Raw genomic sequence first — 15,925 nt, 5'->3', positions numbered from 1 at the left:
TAAACTCTTATATTAATATAACTGTTAATGTTTGTATTATCGCCTCAAATAGATGACAAGTTAATTGAGGGTAAAGAATAAATTTTATTCTTTACTTTTTCCTAAAATTCTTTTTTATGCATTGTATTTTACACATTTAGAAAATACTTATGTCTAAGTGACAGAGTTTTTAGAATATCAGTCTGCTACGAAAAAATAAAATACACCAATCTGTCTCAGAAAAGTAAAGGTGGAGAGAATAAGGAACAGAAAGAAATAAAAGTAGAATAAAGTGAACATTGCCTGGAAAACAATTTATAGCATAATAGCACTCTAAAAATGCACAACTTTAAAAGACTTGAGAACTCTGTACAAGGCAATACTATAGTTTCAGAGGACTGAAAGATAAAGAATGCTTCTCATTTTCCTGACATAATAGTGATGAATGAACTAAATAAACAGAATAAGATACATTTTGGACATAGCCAAAGTGGAAATTTGTTTTGACTATGAATATTTGTTACAAGACCCCTTCACTACCCTGCAGTAAGGAGGAAGGGGGTAGGGGGGAACAATCATTTGTTAAACAAAAAAATTTTACAGAAAGAGAACTGTAAAGAGAAACTCTAAAGTCAGAAAACTCTAAAGAGACTAAGTTGTTTTGTGCTTTAAAATAAAAAGTAAGGCTATACAGAGTGTCTCAAAAGTCTTACTGCACCTTACAATGTAGATTTGCACTAAGACTTTTGGGGCACCCTGTGTTATAGTATTTCTGACTTAAAATTTCTGAAATAGGCAACATTATAAAAGACAAAAAGCAGCACAAAATTAGTCACATTCACTTAAAATTTAAAACTCTTTAAATAGCTTGGATTTTATAACAACCTCTGCTGGATGGCAAGGCAAAGTGTCTTAGTTATTTTGTAGTCTGGAATTTTACATGCTTGAGAATTTTCACTTCTCAAAACTTCAAAGTTTGTCATTTTAGAAAAAGAATCAAGCAAATAGATCAAACAACTCTAGAAGTATCAAACATGTCGTTATTGTTGCTTTGGGCTTTTTTGTTCCAGACTTGTGAGAGCTCTATCACCTTCCACCACCAATGCAGATGAACAACTCAAGTGCAAAGTGAAGTCTTAAGAAGTTGCCAGGAACAGATAACTGACTTTTTCACACTCACACAACTGGTTTGTCAGAGGCAAGACTGGAAACAAGGAAATTCTTTCTAAAGCCAGTCTCTATTTCCATGCTTGCTTCTCCTTTACATAACATGGTCAAGTACACAAATTTATCTAAAATTAATGGAGCATATAGACTAAAAAGTTTATAGAAAACTTGACAATTTCAGAAAATACTATCACATAAATTATTTGAGACTCACAATAATCTTATAAAGTAGGCAGATGCAGGTATCATCTCCATTATACAGAAGAGGAAACAGGAAAGTGAAAAGGATTAAGAGAATTGCCCGAGGTCACACAGTAAGCACAAAATTTAAGGCTGGACCTAACTCAGATCTTAATCCTGTACTCTTTCTACTATAACATGTTACCTTTGGAACTAAAGGAATCTCTTTAAAGGCCTAAATAAAGATACTTTCACCAAAGCACAAAATAATAATAATAATAATAGCTTGTATTTATACAGTGCTTTTATGGTACTAACGTACCATAACATATATTATCTCATTTGATCCTTCCCAAAGCTATGTCAGTCAATAGTCAATGACTGTTTATTAAGCATTTACCATATTCCAGGCACTTGCTAAATTATATAGACAGAAACAAGACTTGAACCACAATGATTTGATTCCAAGAACGAGGCTCTTACAAACATCTTACAAATGGAATTAATGAGTGTACTTTTATACAAATATGATAGCTAACAATAGTTTCCTGAAGTAGAAAAAAAATTCCACCTACACAATCTTTAACTCATAAATGGCAGAAATATTGAAATTCAAATTCAAATCCTTGTGCAGGTTGGTTGTTAAAACCCAAATTAAACTAAATTGGAAAATTCTGAATTAAAAGAGAACAAATAAACATTGTTAGCTTAACTCTGACACAAGATGTAGATATTGGAAAAATCATTCAAAAATAAACCTAAAATTAGGTAGAAGAACTTAAAGGTACTAAGTGAAAACAAATACATGTCTAAAAAAAAAAAGAAATCACAGTCAATCAATTTTTAAAATAACAGAAAAATAGGCCATTCATGGGAAAGAATATACATAGGAAATATATGTATATACATACTCACATGTGCACATATGTATTTGTGTACATACACACACACACACACATACACTCATCAACAATTTAGGAAGACAGACTATAACACTGGGACATAAAGGACTGGAGTGTTATATCCAAAACTGTTGATGGTTTAGCTCAACAACAAGCTGGTGGGAATTACTAAATGGCATCCCACAGAAGGCAAACCTAGTAACAGGATTCTTTAATAGTTTTACTGATGATGGAGATGATAGCCAATGCAGTTTACAAATAATACCAAATTAACTGGACTTGTTTACACTGAGAGAAAATAAAATTCAAAATAACCTGGGTAATCTAAGTTCAGCAAAATATTAAAATGAATAGCAGCAAAGAACTAAAATCACTTCACTAAAAACGAACTGATAAAAGATGGGTTAAGGAAATTGTAGAGTAAAACAAAACAAAACAAAAAATCATGAACTGTAATAGACAAGATGAATCAGTAAACCAGAGGCACCAGTACAGAATCAGAGATGACTGTGAGATAAACGGTATCATTAAAATGACAGTATTGAAACTGAATCCTTTCTCTATAATCAGCAGAACGTGGTGTCCTTAATTCATCATGTTTTTAACTGTTTCAGCCTTTCTGAATTTCTTCCTTTAGATATTTTCCCTGAAGTTTAGCTATGCTGCCACCAGGTGATGGTAGAAAACCATATAGTAAGGCCTGATCCACAATGCAAATGTTTTCCATGAGATTCCCTGACTCAAGCTTACTCAAATTTATAAGTTTCTCTATATAAACATATATTTCTTGGTTGAAACAGGAAAAAAAATCAAAATTTTAATAAGTACTTCATGTAATTATTCTGAATGAAAAAAGTTATTTAACATAACTTTTAAAAACAGAACTCCAACAGCACATTCCACTATGTTCTTTACATAATGAAGTAGCTATATGAATTCCTTTTGCCTCCAGTTCTCCCTCCTCTTTCCACTAATACTTGAAACTAACTTCTTTCCTAGCAATTCTCTCCGACTCCACCTATTAGTTAACCCCTTACCACCACTACTTGTCTCAGGCTACACTTGAGGTAGGACTGGTTAAGGGCAGAGGCCTGATAACTGGACATAGTGGGGAAAAAGGAAGAGACAAAGAGGCAACAGCTTAGGCTGCTTCTCTCTCCTTCCAACCCCAGATCATTGACATAAAAGAATTCATGTTTCTTTAATATTTTGACAATTGTGTTTCAATATAATTAGTTTCCCTGGTAATCCTATATATTTTATTTTTTGAGCAGACAGAAGGTTTTGTTAGACTGCCAAAGGACTCTACAATGCAAAAAAGGTTAAGAACGTTTGCTCTAGGTTCCAATTTTCTTGGATTCATGCTGAGCTTAGTTAAGGAGAGGCTTCTTTTTTTAGTTAGTAGTTCCCAGATCAGTTCTGAATTTCCCTACCATTGTTCTCTCAAATATATTCTCTAGAATTCTGTTAACTTAACTTGCTGGTTCCTAAGCCTGTAAAGGCTTCTCTAATAAAGTTAAGATTCATACCATCTGAAACAACTTCTGAGAATATCACACTTTTTAGGTCTCAATTTTCCCCAACCACAGGAGGCTTTTTCTTACATTACCACTCCTTTCTTTCCTCTGAGCAGATAATGCCCTCCTACCTGATGTTTTATTTTGTTACAATCAGAAGATATCAGAGAGCCAGAAGGGACCCTGGAAATTAGCCAAGATAAGCCTCTCACTTTATAGTTGAGAAAATAAGGGCCAGGGAGGTTTCATGTTGTGCAATGTCCATTGCTTAATTACCAGCCCTACTTAGCTGCAGAAAAGTCTTAGGTTGCAAGCTTAAGATTTTTATGGAGACGAAATTAACACAGTAATTTCCTATTTATTTAGTGGTCACATTCTGGCAGCACTAGAAAGTAAAAAAGGCATCAGAGGTATTAAAAAAATAGCTGCTGCAAAATCCAAACAATATACTTCTACTTAATGGGGGCATGGAATCAACCTAAAGGCCCTATAACATTGAGTTAGAGAAGATAATATATTAGATATGGTGAGGAGAAAGGTTCGTAGAGGCAGACATATTGGCCACAGTAAGTCTGAGAACAGACAAGAAAAGTATAAAAAAATACAGCTACCTAGGCCAATTTAATGTAGGGGAAAACAGTTCTAGTAACCTTAATAACACTTGAGAAAAATACTATTTTGTTATACTGTTAAGTGATAACTGATATTCATATTTCAAGAAAAGGTGATATTTCTTCAGCATAGTAGCATGCTTTATATATGGTAAGGAATCATATTACATACTAGAAATTTTTCTATTAAAAGGATTCCATTATTTTAAAGGTTTTTGTACTATTATTCTCTTCCTTGTGTGGAGCTGTGAATTCCCAAAGGCTCTAATTAACAACAAGCTCTGGAATGTCCTAATATGAGGGACTGTACATCTATTGTTGATAGGCATAATGGGCTGGTGCCCATTAAGTCCAGAAATATTTATCACTAAGTTTGTGCACATATTTCTTCTGGCCACTGCAACTCACAGTCCACTATGACATGTTATAATCTGTATCAAGAGACAGAACAGCCAGTGAAATGAAGTGATGGCATCTTGAGGCATATTTTATACTGAGGGGAAGAACAAATATCTAGAAAACTCACTCAGATGGAGTATCTCATTCTTCACAACCCGAGATAATTTCAAGTGCTACTGTATTTAGAAAAGAGTAGAAATAGAATATAAAATTGAGCAAGATTCTAATTAGTTTGTTTAAGATAAGTTTGAAGTGTGGGTTTCTGAATTTGATATGTAAAAGCTAGAGAAAACTAAATAAAATGATTAGCTGACTAGTAATAATACAGCAATTACTACAGGAGAAAATATGAAGTAATGGTAAGTTTTTTAAAAAGTGTTTGATTATTATGAACTTTTCAATGATAAATATTAAGTGCTGAAAAAAGTTCACAAGAATAGTTATAAAAATTTAACCTTTCTACATGAATATATTTTAAAATGAGAATATTCATGTACAATTCCAGGAATTCCACATTTCCTCATATAAAGTTCAAAGTGTGCTGATATTTCATTACTACCTAAGCATTATATAAACCACAACTGGCACTATAAAAATCCAGATCTTTGCGATCTTCATACATTTTAATAACATAAGCATTATTTGCCGGGTATACTGTTGCAGGGAAATCTTCTGGTTAAACTGCCTTTATCTAGAAACACCAACTACCAAATGATATAATGCTTTAATGACATCAGTGGATGTGCTCTCACACAACAGTGCAGAGAACAGCCTGCCCACACCTTTTCATCCACAATAGGACTATGCAACTTGCTGAAAGTCTTCTTCTAGGTCTCTTAATGAGATTCAAGTCCCAAACAACATGGGAACTACCCCTAACTCTTGTAAGCTGGTGAAAACACTTCATTTTCTAGTCAAAATCTCCTTGATGATACTTTTTGTGTAAATGTGATTCTCTGAAAATTATTATGCTGTGCTACGATTTGCAATCAATCATACGGAATCACTGAAAAAAAATACTAGTGTGAAAAAGATTGGTTTCTACTTCCAAGAGAAATGTAGGGTCCTTGAAAACATTAAACAGTTTCCTAAATGCCTTCTGTTTTTGTCCTATTTGATTCTATGCCTAGATCACTGTTCATCCGCATATCTTTCCAAGATACATTACTGATGGATAATCTTTATGGGCTTTTCCATTCAACTACATGTGAATGTGAAAAAAAGATATTTTTCATAAACTTGATTTTTCATACTGCTAATTATTAGGTAAAAATACTTTTGAGTGGCTGTGGATAACATTTGGAAGGCTCTGAAATGTTCTAGAGTTTGATAAGAATTAACATAATATCATCTGAAAACCTAAAGCATCTCTTCCATTTAGATAATACTGAATGTCATCCATGACAAAGGCAAACCATCCACGGCAATGGCAAACAACTGTTGTGAAAGTATGTTTCCCTAACATATGCCTTATAATCATAAGACCGAACAAAATTATCTCCGTGCTATGTCTATCAAAGAAATCTTGTAAGAGAGACACACAGACATATTTAAGACATCTTATAGGATTAATCCCAAAGTCCTTCAAGGCACCCAACTGGAATGAAATGTAAAATCACAGCAGTAATAAAAATAAAAGATTATACTTTGATGTTCCTGAATTTCAAGATCTGTTCATCTTGGCAATGATGTATTTATTTCCTTTGATTCTTAAGGGATTTCTGATTTTTAAATAATCATCATGTCCTATATAAATCCTAGTTAAATTATGTCAAAATAACCAAATGAATGAATTTCATATCAAGTCATTTTCACAAATTAGTTAAAAAATATAACTTTGGTCTCCTTTCCCATACCTGAGACTTTATAGTTTAAAGGCTAATAATAAAAGACGGGGGAAAAAACCTGAAACTTCACATGGTGCTTTAAGTTTTGCAAAGGACCTTATAAACATGATTTTGGTTTTCTTCATCTGTCACTGAATTAAACCTAATGTTGTTTTTATATGCCCAATATTTATTACTCACGGTATTTTTGCTTAAAATTTTATCATCCAGATTGTAAAAAGGACTGTTAATTTTCATTTTTGAATCTTCAATCCTTACCACACAAAAAGCACTAAATAAATATGTAATTGAACATCCGTTGTAATATAAACCTCAATTCTGAGATACCATTTCTGTTGTTCTGAAGTTAACATAATGTACACAATAATCCATTTTTTCTTTAACTTATCATGTATTGTATTTTAAGTGCTGCATTTATACTTTGGAACTTATGGTAGCCTGGAAAAAAGAAAAACACCTCTTTCAGAGGGTCTCTGAAATCGATAAGCCTTACTTGTGCCAGGCTATCTCTTGTTCTACACATTTTCCTCATGCCCACCCTTATCTGAAATCTCCTGTGTCTGCAACTTCACTAGCTTACGAACTAGAAACTTCTGGACAGTAACAGCCTCAGTGACCAATCTTTGGTGTCTCAATGCCCATGACATTAGAGATGAATAACCAATCCAACACACCTGAGCAAAAAATTCATCCTTTTACTATAAAACTCATGGAACATTGTCAGCTTTGCTGAATGCCCTTTAAAGAATTCTGTACAGTTTCTATGTAGAATCAGTAGGAATGACAAGATCCTGAAATAACTTGCATGTGTCAAGCCCATGATACAAAGTCTGAAAAGCTAGAAATAATATTAAATTATTTGAGCAAAAAAAAGAAAGAAAAGCTAACACAAATGTCCAAGGAGACTGCTGTTGGCATATTTGCATTTGACATAGACAAAAGACATTTATAATGATACTAATGGAAGGAGATATTTGCTATTGTGAATTGGTAACAATGTTTTGGACAATTATAATCATTAAGAAATAAGGTCCAAAATGTTTGATATGTAATAAAAAATAAAAACACCATAGAGATGGAGTTATTTCTTTTGCTATCCTATGCAAACAAACTTTTGAAAAAAAAGGATAAGATAAAATTTTTTTAAAGGTCAAGACATACCTCTGTAGAATAATGCTTCTTATAATGATGTGACTTCCTATTTCGAAGGATGTTTTCAGAGGCTCTTTCTACATGGCGACGCAATGGGTAGCCTGTTTCGAGGCCTTCCTCACTTGATACTTCATCTGAGACATTAGTGATTATCCTTTGGTTGTCCTAAGTTGACCAATACACAAGCAGTGTTAAAAGTACTTAACCAGCCTGACTGATTTTTTTAGATGTTGGGAATAATTTTTTGAGAACAGATCATGTAAAGACTTCACAGAATAATATTTCTCCCCAGAATGATTTACTAATGTATATGCAATTATCTTGCATGTAAATGTTCTTTAAAAATCAGATTACACAATAACACGTTTTCTCAGGCACTTGAGTGCAATGAAAGCCTTTTGTCAAAATATGTATTAGGTAATTATCTATGTAGCATTTGTACTTTTCCCACTTCCAAAAAGGACTTAAGTTTGCTTATAAAATGAAGTGATAGAAAAATAAGACAATTCAGAATAAAAATAGAACTCTATAAAAAGGGTAAAAGTGTGAGTGTTACCAGACACCTGAGTTAAGCTAATTAGTAAAGTTGAGAACCAAATTTTGCTCTAAATTTCCTGGTAGCTAAGGGAGGGAGGGGGGGGGGGGAGGGAGGGAGGGAAGGAAGGAAGGAAGGAAGGAAGGAAGGAAGGAAGGAAGGAAGGAAATAAATAATTACTCATGCTTAGCGCTTCAGTTTATCTTTGCTCACAAGAACCTAATGACATAGCCATGTCTTCTTTCCATTTGTTACCAGAAAAAAATTTTTTTGTTTTAGTTTGTGTATTTGTTTTAAAGATTATTATTATTACTGCTTCTGAATTCTAAAAAGTAGTATTCTGAGCATGATATTTGATTTATGCTAGAGTAGTTTCTCACCTGACTCTTTAGAATTTCATTAACATTTAAGCATTTTATACTCATGCAAAGATGATTCAAAATTCATGCATTCCTTCCTTTAGAGACATGTGTACTCTGGTGCATGGCATTGGGCTAGATGTGAGACATACAAAGGTATAGTCTATGCCCTTAAGAAGATTACAATCTAAAAGGTAAAATGCATGCACAGAAATAAGAATGATACAAGGCAGAATGTGACAAGAGCAAATGAAAGGGAAAAAGTGTTGCAAGAAAACTTGAAGAGAAAAGTAGGGAAGGTGAAAAGTAGAGAATGAGGAAAGGTTTCCCTAAGGAGGTGACACAAGTGATGAGTTCTAAAGAGAAGAATTTCAACAAGTAGTGCTGAAAGAGAAATGAATGAAAAGTATGAGAGATGAGCAGGTATTGTGAAACAAGATCACAAAGTAGGTTGGAATAGGATCAAGCCAGGCTATGGAATTTTAATTTCAGCCTTTAAGTACCAGATTGTTGAAAGACTCCTAGCAGGGAAGAGCTGTACATTCTAGGAATGCACAACTGTGCAGAGGACATACTGGAGACAAGAAGAGACTGAGTGAAGGATGGCAGACAAGTTGGAAAGCTATCACAATAGTCCAGAACTTCATCTAAAGCGGCAATAGTCTAGAACAGAGAAAAGGGCACAGATGGGAGACAGATTTCAGGCTGAATCAACAATCCATCAAAATGAATTTATTCGGTGCTTACCACGTGCTAAGCACTATGATAAGTGGGAAGGACACAAACACAAAACTGAAATAATTCCTTCCCTGAAGAAGCCTACATTCTAGTGGGAGAAAAGATCTAAAGAACTTAACCACTTTAACAAGTAACAGAGTGTGAAAACTCAAAGAAACACCTGTGGTTATAAGTCTACATGACTATAGCAAAGTTGTTTCATCAACCAAAAAAAGGACATTTTAGGAAGAGGGAGAGGTAAGGGGTAGGGGAAGGAACAGCTGAGAGATGACAAATTCAGTTCAGTCAAGATGGACTGTGAGTACAGTTTGCTCAAAGATTGAGGCCATTTATAGGTCCGAAAGTTATTTGCACAGAAATGAAAACTGAAGCCTTGAAAATAAGGATGAGATCTCAAGGGAAAAGAGTGATGAGAAAAAAAGCACTGGAATCACAGGATCCTAGAACTGAAGGTGGAAAAGACTTCAGCGGTCATCTGACCTAAGGCCCTCATTTTACATATAAGGAAAATGAGGCACATTGAGGTTAAATTCTTACCCCAAATCACACAAGTAGTATGCAAAGTGGGACTTGACCCTAGGTCCTTAAATGCAGTCAATGAATACTCTTTACACTATACCAGTCATTTTGTCTCTCTGAGCCTATTTCCTTATCTATGAAATGAGAGTAACTTTGGCGACCTACATCATAATGTTGTTCTCAGAAAAGAACTTAGTAAAGCTTAAGGCACTATGAAAATGAGAAATTTCAATAATGGAGATAAACTATAACCAACCTGCTTTGCCTGAGCTCTCCAATTTTAACCTAAAAAAAAAAAGTAGCTTGTGAAGGATTACAGAGTAATTAAAAGGGGCCCTCTTATATTCACAGTCCTACTGATAGCCTTAAATTACAGTATATTAATTGAAATAATATTTCTCAACAAAACTGAGCGAATTGTACTTACTCTGTGCTGACTATTGGGTGTATTCCTGACTGTTCCTGTGCTCCAGCCTGTCTCCTCTGACCTAATGACTTCACAGGGAGGTTCATGACTTTGTAGCCCATCCTCATTGCTTTTAAATGTCTTTTTCCCTTCGAGGGATACATAACCATTATCGGTTTCCGTTGATTTATCAATTGAGTTTTTTGTTTTCTTTGACCTAAAGTGGAAAATATGAATTAAGCATTATTCATTATGTCTTAAAATCTTTACATTTTTATAACTTTTCATCAGTCACATCCAGTAGATGATTCATTTGTAGCTATTAATAAATGTATATCATTTATCACCAAAAATATTCATGGCTATCATTATTTGTGAACTGACAGTTCAAATATCAAAGATAAAAGTTTCATATACTATAGTCCTAAATAATCTACTAATTTTAAAAATATTAATGGTTTTATGAGAGAATATTTCTCATAACAGGTTTTATCATTTTCCTAAAGAAGCCAATTCACAGCAAAAAAAACAAAACAAAACAAAAACTAAGACTACAATATGAAAATTATTTAGTATACACAACAGACTGACAGATAAACTGGCAGTGCTTCAGAAGTTCAAACCCTTTTGTCTACAAGAACTATAGTGGATAAAAGATAAAAAAATGATTCCAATACAAGTTAGTAGGACTTTTAGTGTAAATACAAGACCAAAGTGAAATGTGCTCAATTCTGATCAAGTTGATGTTTAAAGCATTTCATCAAAATGCAATTTAATTACGATATAAAAATACTAAGTTCCAACAAATTTTACTCAAAGTATCAATTTTTCAAGAAGTTTAAGAAATGAGTCTTACAAAATAGCATGAAAAAGACTTTAGAAGACGTTGCATTTTTATACCGGACTCAGGATAAAAAAAAAAAAACAGTGAAACGTGATTCTTAGGATTTTCATCTAATCCTGCTTATTTTCTCACTTGCTAAAATTGCCAAAAATGGGGAACTATTTCTGTATTATCTAGTCTTTTTTTCTTTGACCTAAAGGTACTTAAAACTCCAATTGTGAAAGTCTCTACCAGCTATAAATCCTTTTAGTCTATCCAACTTTAAAAAAACATGTAAATATTTCCATGAGTCTCTGCTCTTAATAATGTGGGTACTTCATCCCACTTAACAAATCACAAATTATCCAAACTATGTTACTCTATTTGACTCCTGTATATGTCATTTCTTCATCGCTACACCCCTTAACATTATATTGGTAACTACGAAGGCACACAGGTCATCTATTATCCCTCACCCTATGATGTGCTTACTCCCTTTTCCAGTTAAAAATCTCTTTGGTAAGACTTTCTACATTATTTCTTGTGTGTTTATTTACATCCACCAAGCATCACTTCATTGCCCTTTGGGTATTCCACCATTTTGATTATGGTTTTCCATGATTTGCAGTGATATAGCACCACTGGAAAAATAGGGGTGGATTTTTAAATTTTTGTTTTCTTAAGCAGAAGCTTGGGAACACTGAAAGCAGGGATCAACTTCCCAAATTAATAAAAAGTTCTCATCCTCAATTCTGATCCCAGTTTACTGAACATCTATTATGGCTGCTGAAGACACACACACACATATAATATGTATATATATATATATATGTATATATACATATATATATATACACACTACACATACACATTACTTATACCCCACACATACATATATATACATACACACATATACTTATATCTATATACATACATACTACAGACATATAGATAGGTAAGATCTGGTATAGACAGGCCAACTCCATAGATTGTCCTTCTAACTGTGTATCAGTCTGAACACTTGTCATTTTTTTATCTATTTGGCTTTTTCCAGGTGGATAATTAGATCTAACCGGATCTAATTTAGAAGGTTCTATGACTTGATATAACCACCACATTTTGTAGGAATGTATAAATGGGTTGGAAGTTACTACTTATTTTTATTTGATTGGTTTTAATAAAAACAGTAAACAACAGACCCAATTAAGCTTACTTTGCAACTATTTATATTTAAACAAATTATGTTCAACCAATAAACTATCATAGCAAATATCTAGTTATTCCAAGTGACTATTAGCCTATAGGTTCCCACATACTTTTCCATTCATATATCTATAACTGCTGCATACTCTATTCTTCTAGGTGTTTTTTTCCTTTTTTCCTTTATGTAACTTCAGAAAGGTCTTTCCATATTTCTTTCTACTCCTTATACTCGTTGATATAAACTGCATTATAGTATACCAGTAGATTAATATACTTATTAAACCATTTCCTAAGGGCTAGACATTCAGGCTGCTTCAGCTTTTTACAATTACATGCAATTGTCCTACAAAACTCTTTGAGCAGAGAACTTTTTGTGTTGTTTTCTTTTCTTTTATTACACTTTCAGGTTACACCCAAATAACTGGATCAAAAGAAATGTTTATTTTTGAACTAACTGCAATTCCATCAGAAATGAGTGTGTACCTGTTTTATCACAACTTGTGAGTATTAAATTTCATTGTTTTAAAATTATTTTTGCCACTTCAATGAATTTGAGGTTTTACTCTAAACACTGCTTTAATGTGCATTTCTTTGATTAATGAACTTTTTTGTGTTTTTAAATATCACTGTTACTTTCAATTAACCCCATTTTTTTCAACAGGAGCCTTCTTCATAACAAAGTGAAGTTTAAGCAAAATAACCATGCGTGACAATATATGTAGAAGCAATTAAGAGGAAGAATCTTACCATTAATTCTTTGGGAATCAAGACTATTCATGTGTTTGTATGAATTCTGTCTTTTAATGTTGACTTCCTTTGCACTACTGTGGTAACTATGCTTGGTTCTCCTTTCTTTACTCTCAGATCATATGAGACTTCCCAGGTTTCTCAGACTAGTCTTTTTTTAAGACACAATAATATTCCACTATGATTACATAATACAATTTGTTCAGCCATTCTCCAATTTATGAACAGCCATCCCAATCCCTTTGTCACTTTTTTGCCAGCAAAAAGTATTTCTATGAACATCTTGCAATATAAGTTGAGTATTTTAAAGTAATTATGAAAAATCTCTTTCCTCTTTTGAAAACTGCTCATAGATTTATGAGTAAAGTTTGCATTTTCCGATTTACAATTACTAAAAAAACTGCCCTTGCTCTCAAGGAGTTTACACTCTAATGGGTTAGATCTCAAAATGCACAGCCCACTGCAGCTCAGAACTCCTGAGCTCAAGAGATCCTGTAGCTTCAGGATCTATATCTGGAATTACAGGTAATTTGCCAGCACACCTGGCCAGGAATTTTCTTTAACCTTACATGAGAGGTATTGTGTCAGTTGACCATGTGACCCTGGGTGATTTAATTAACCTTTCAGTTGCTGACCTGCATCAAATCTACTGCACTTGGAAGCTCATATTGGACAACACTAGGCCTCTGTCTAAGGGCCCTCTTCTGTACTCTCCTGACTTAAGAGTGATTATCAATAGAAATTGTTGCTGTTTCCCTCCCAGTCTGATGTCCTTATTTTTCTTTGCCTCATTAAAGGGGCCATCCCCTGGCTACTTCTTAAACAGGCCTATTCACTGAATGGGCATTACCTCACCCTAAAGGGGCCAAGATCTCCCATTGCATCCTGGGTCATCCCTAATCATCATGATGAATATCTGGTCATTGGATTCAAATGGCTCTGGAGGAGAAGTGAGGCTGGTGACCTGCACAGCCCTCCCTTACTCAAAAGAAAGTCAAGTGCAAGTCATGTCATCATTTCTCTGATGGCATGGTCTTATTTGGCAATGAAGGAAGAATACAACAATATTCTTTGATATGTGGCCTGGGAGTTATTTTTATAAAATTTTAACAGCTTCTTTTCAGATTTCAACTTTTTTCCTATCATAATTACCACAAATGCTATTTCCAAATATGTTATTTTTCTTTTGCTTATATTTTGGTACAGATATAATACAACTATCTTATGCCTAATAAATCCTTCTATTTGTTTAAAAGAAAAAACTCGTCTCTCTTACCTACAGATAAAAATATTATTCAATTTTCACCACTTTTAAATAATTTTTATGTGTAAGTCTATCCTTTAGACAAGACTCATTCAGGTATAGAATGTGAAATAAGAGGCTACATTTTTGCCTGTCAAACTGTTAGACAAATTCCTTAAATATATTTGTTAAATAATGTATCCTATTCTCCAGGTTGAAAAAAAAATTTATATTTTTTCAAACATTATTCTTTTGCATATATTTAATTGAGTTCTCATATCTTTATTCTCTTCCACTAATCTATTTCTCTATTTTTGCCCCAGAACCAAAAAATGTCTACAACTGCTTTGTAATATGTTTTGAAGACTAAGAATGCAACACTACCTTCAACAGCTTTCTTTTTGTATGTCCCTTCATAGTCTTCCCTCTTTGTTTTTCTTCATCAATTAAATTATGTAAAGAAAACCTTTGACATTTTCGTGACTACAGCATTAAATTTGTAAATTCATTCTGGGATTATTATAATTTTTACTGTGTTCACTCGATTCAATCATAAACAGTTGATGTCCAATCATTTAGATTTTTCTTTTTTATTTTAGTGTTACTGACATTTTCTTCATTGCCTTTTCAGATTAATGTCTATGCTTTTTTTCTATGCATTTGGTATACTCCCTTATTTCAAGTATCTTTACCACTCTGAAAAATAATTCTTCTGACAAACATAGACTTGTAGTTCTAATTAAAGTGTTCTTATGTTTTAAGTAGAGAATTTCTAAAGAAAATTATTTCAGAATTGATTTCAATTAGCTCTGTCACTGATTCCAATGTAACTTTGCATGTCATTGTTCTTTAATGGAAGTATAAAATATTAATATATAGCTAAGGGTAACTGATGTGCTTATACGCACATACACGTATGTATGCACACATGTGTTCATATATATTCACATATATGCATACATACACGTATGTATGCACACATGTGTTCATATATATTCACATATATGCAATATATTGTGAGTGCATATCTGTTGCCCTTGCCAGATGTGTGTCAGTATGCATATATATATATATATATATATGCATACACAAACATATACACATACATACCGACAGACACACACATCAAGAACCCAGATATTTAAATAATCTCTCCCATCTCCATCTTTAAAATTAAGGCATCAGAATGTTCATGGAGGGAACATAATTATATGAATAAATATATTACTTTTTTAAGATGACCTGCCACATTAGTGAAAACTCATTTTCACGATTAAAAATGATTAAAGAAAATAATATTTCAACTTTAAAATGATGTATACATTAATCTCATTTTGAAAGACAAATAAAAGAACCATTTCAGAAGTAGCAAGTTCACATTTCTTATCCCCACAGAAAACAAAACATCTACTTAAAGTTTTTCAAAGCTATCTCCTTTTATATTTACACATAAACACAGAAATTAAAGGCTTAAACTAGAGTTAATAGTACTAATAGATCAACTCAAACACTGAGCCACAACTATTTGTGTAATGATGCTAGAAGTACCTCTAAGGCAGGAAGTACATAAAAAACTGAGTTTGGTTCAACTTACTCCA

At 33.1% G+C, this 15,925-nt stretch overlaps 1 protein-coding gene across 6 annotated transcripts in view; it reads right to left on the bottom strand.

Annotated features, from left to right (window-relative positions):
* The window catches only part of PHTF2 (putative homeodomain transcription factor 2), a 187,414-nt gene that overhangs the window by 37,323 nt on the left and 134,166 nt on the right, over positions 1 to 15,925 (bottom strand). For all 6 annotated transcript variants that reach the window (XM_072653176.1, XM_072653180.1, XM_072653181.1 and 3 more), the window contains exons 8-9: positions 10,333 to 10,528; positions 7,764 to 7,919 (exon numbers count right to left, since the gene is read on the bottom strand). In XM_072653176.1, coding sequence (XP_072509277.1) covers positions 7,764 to 7,919; positions 10,333 to 10,528 — 352 coding nt within the window. The remainder of the gene's footprint in view (positions 1 to 7,763; positions 7,920 to 10,332; positions 10,529 to 15,925) is intronic.

The sequence above is a fragment of the Notamacropus eugenii genome, chromosome 3, assembly GCF_028372415.1.
Source record: "Notamacropus eugenii isolate mMacEug1 chromosome 3, mMacEug1.pri_v2, whole genome shotgun sequence".
Lineage (NCBI taxonomy): Eukaryota > Metazoa > Chordata > Mammalia > Diprotodontia > Macropodidae > Notamacropus > Notamacropus eugenii.
Note: the sequence above shows the minus strand (reverse complement) of the source record. Positions and strands in the feature narration are given on the sequence as shown.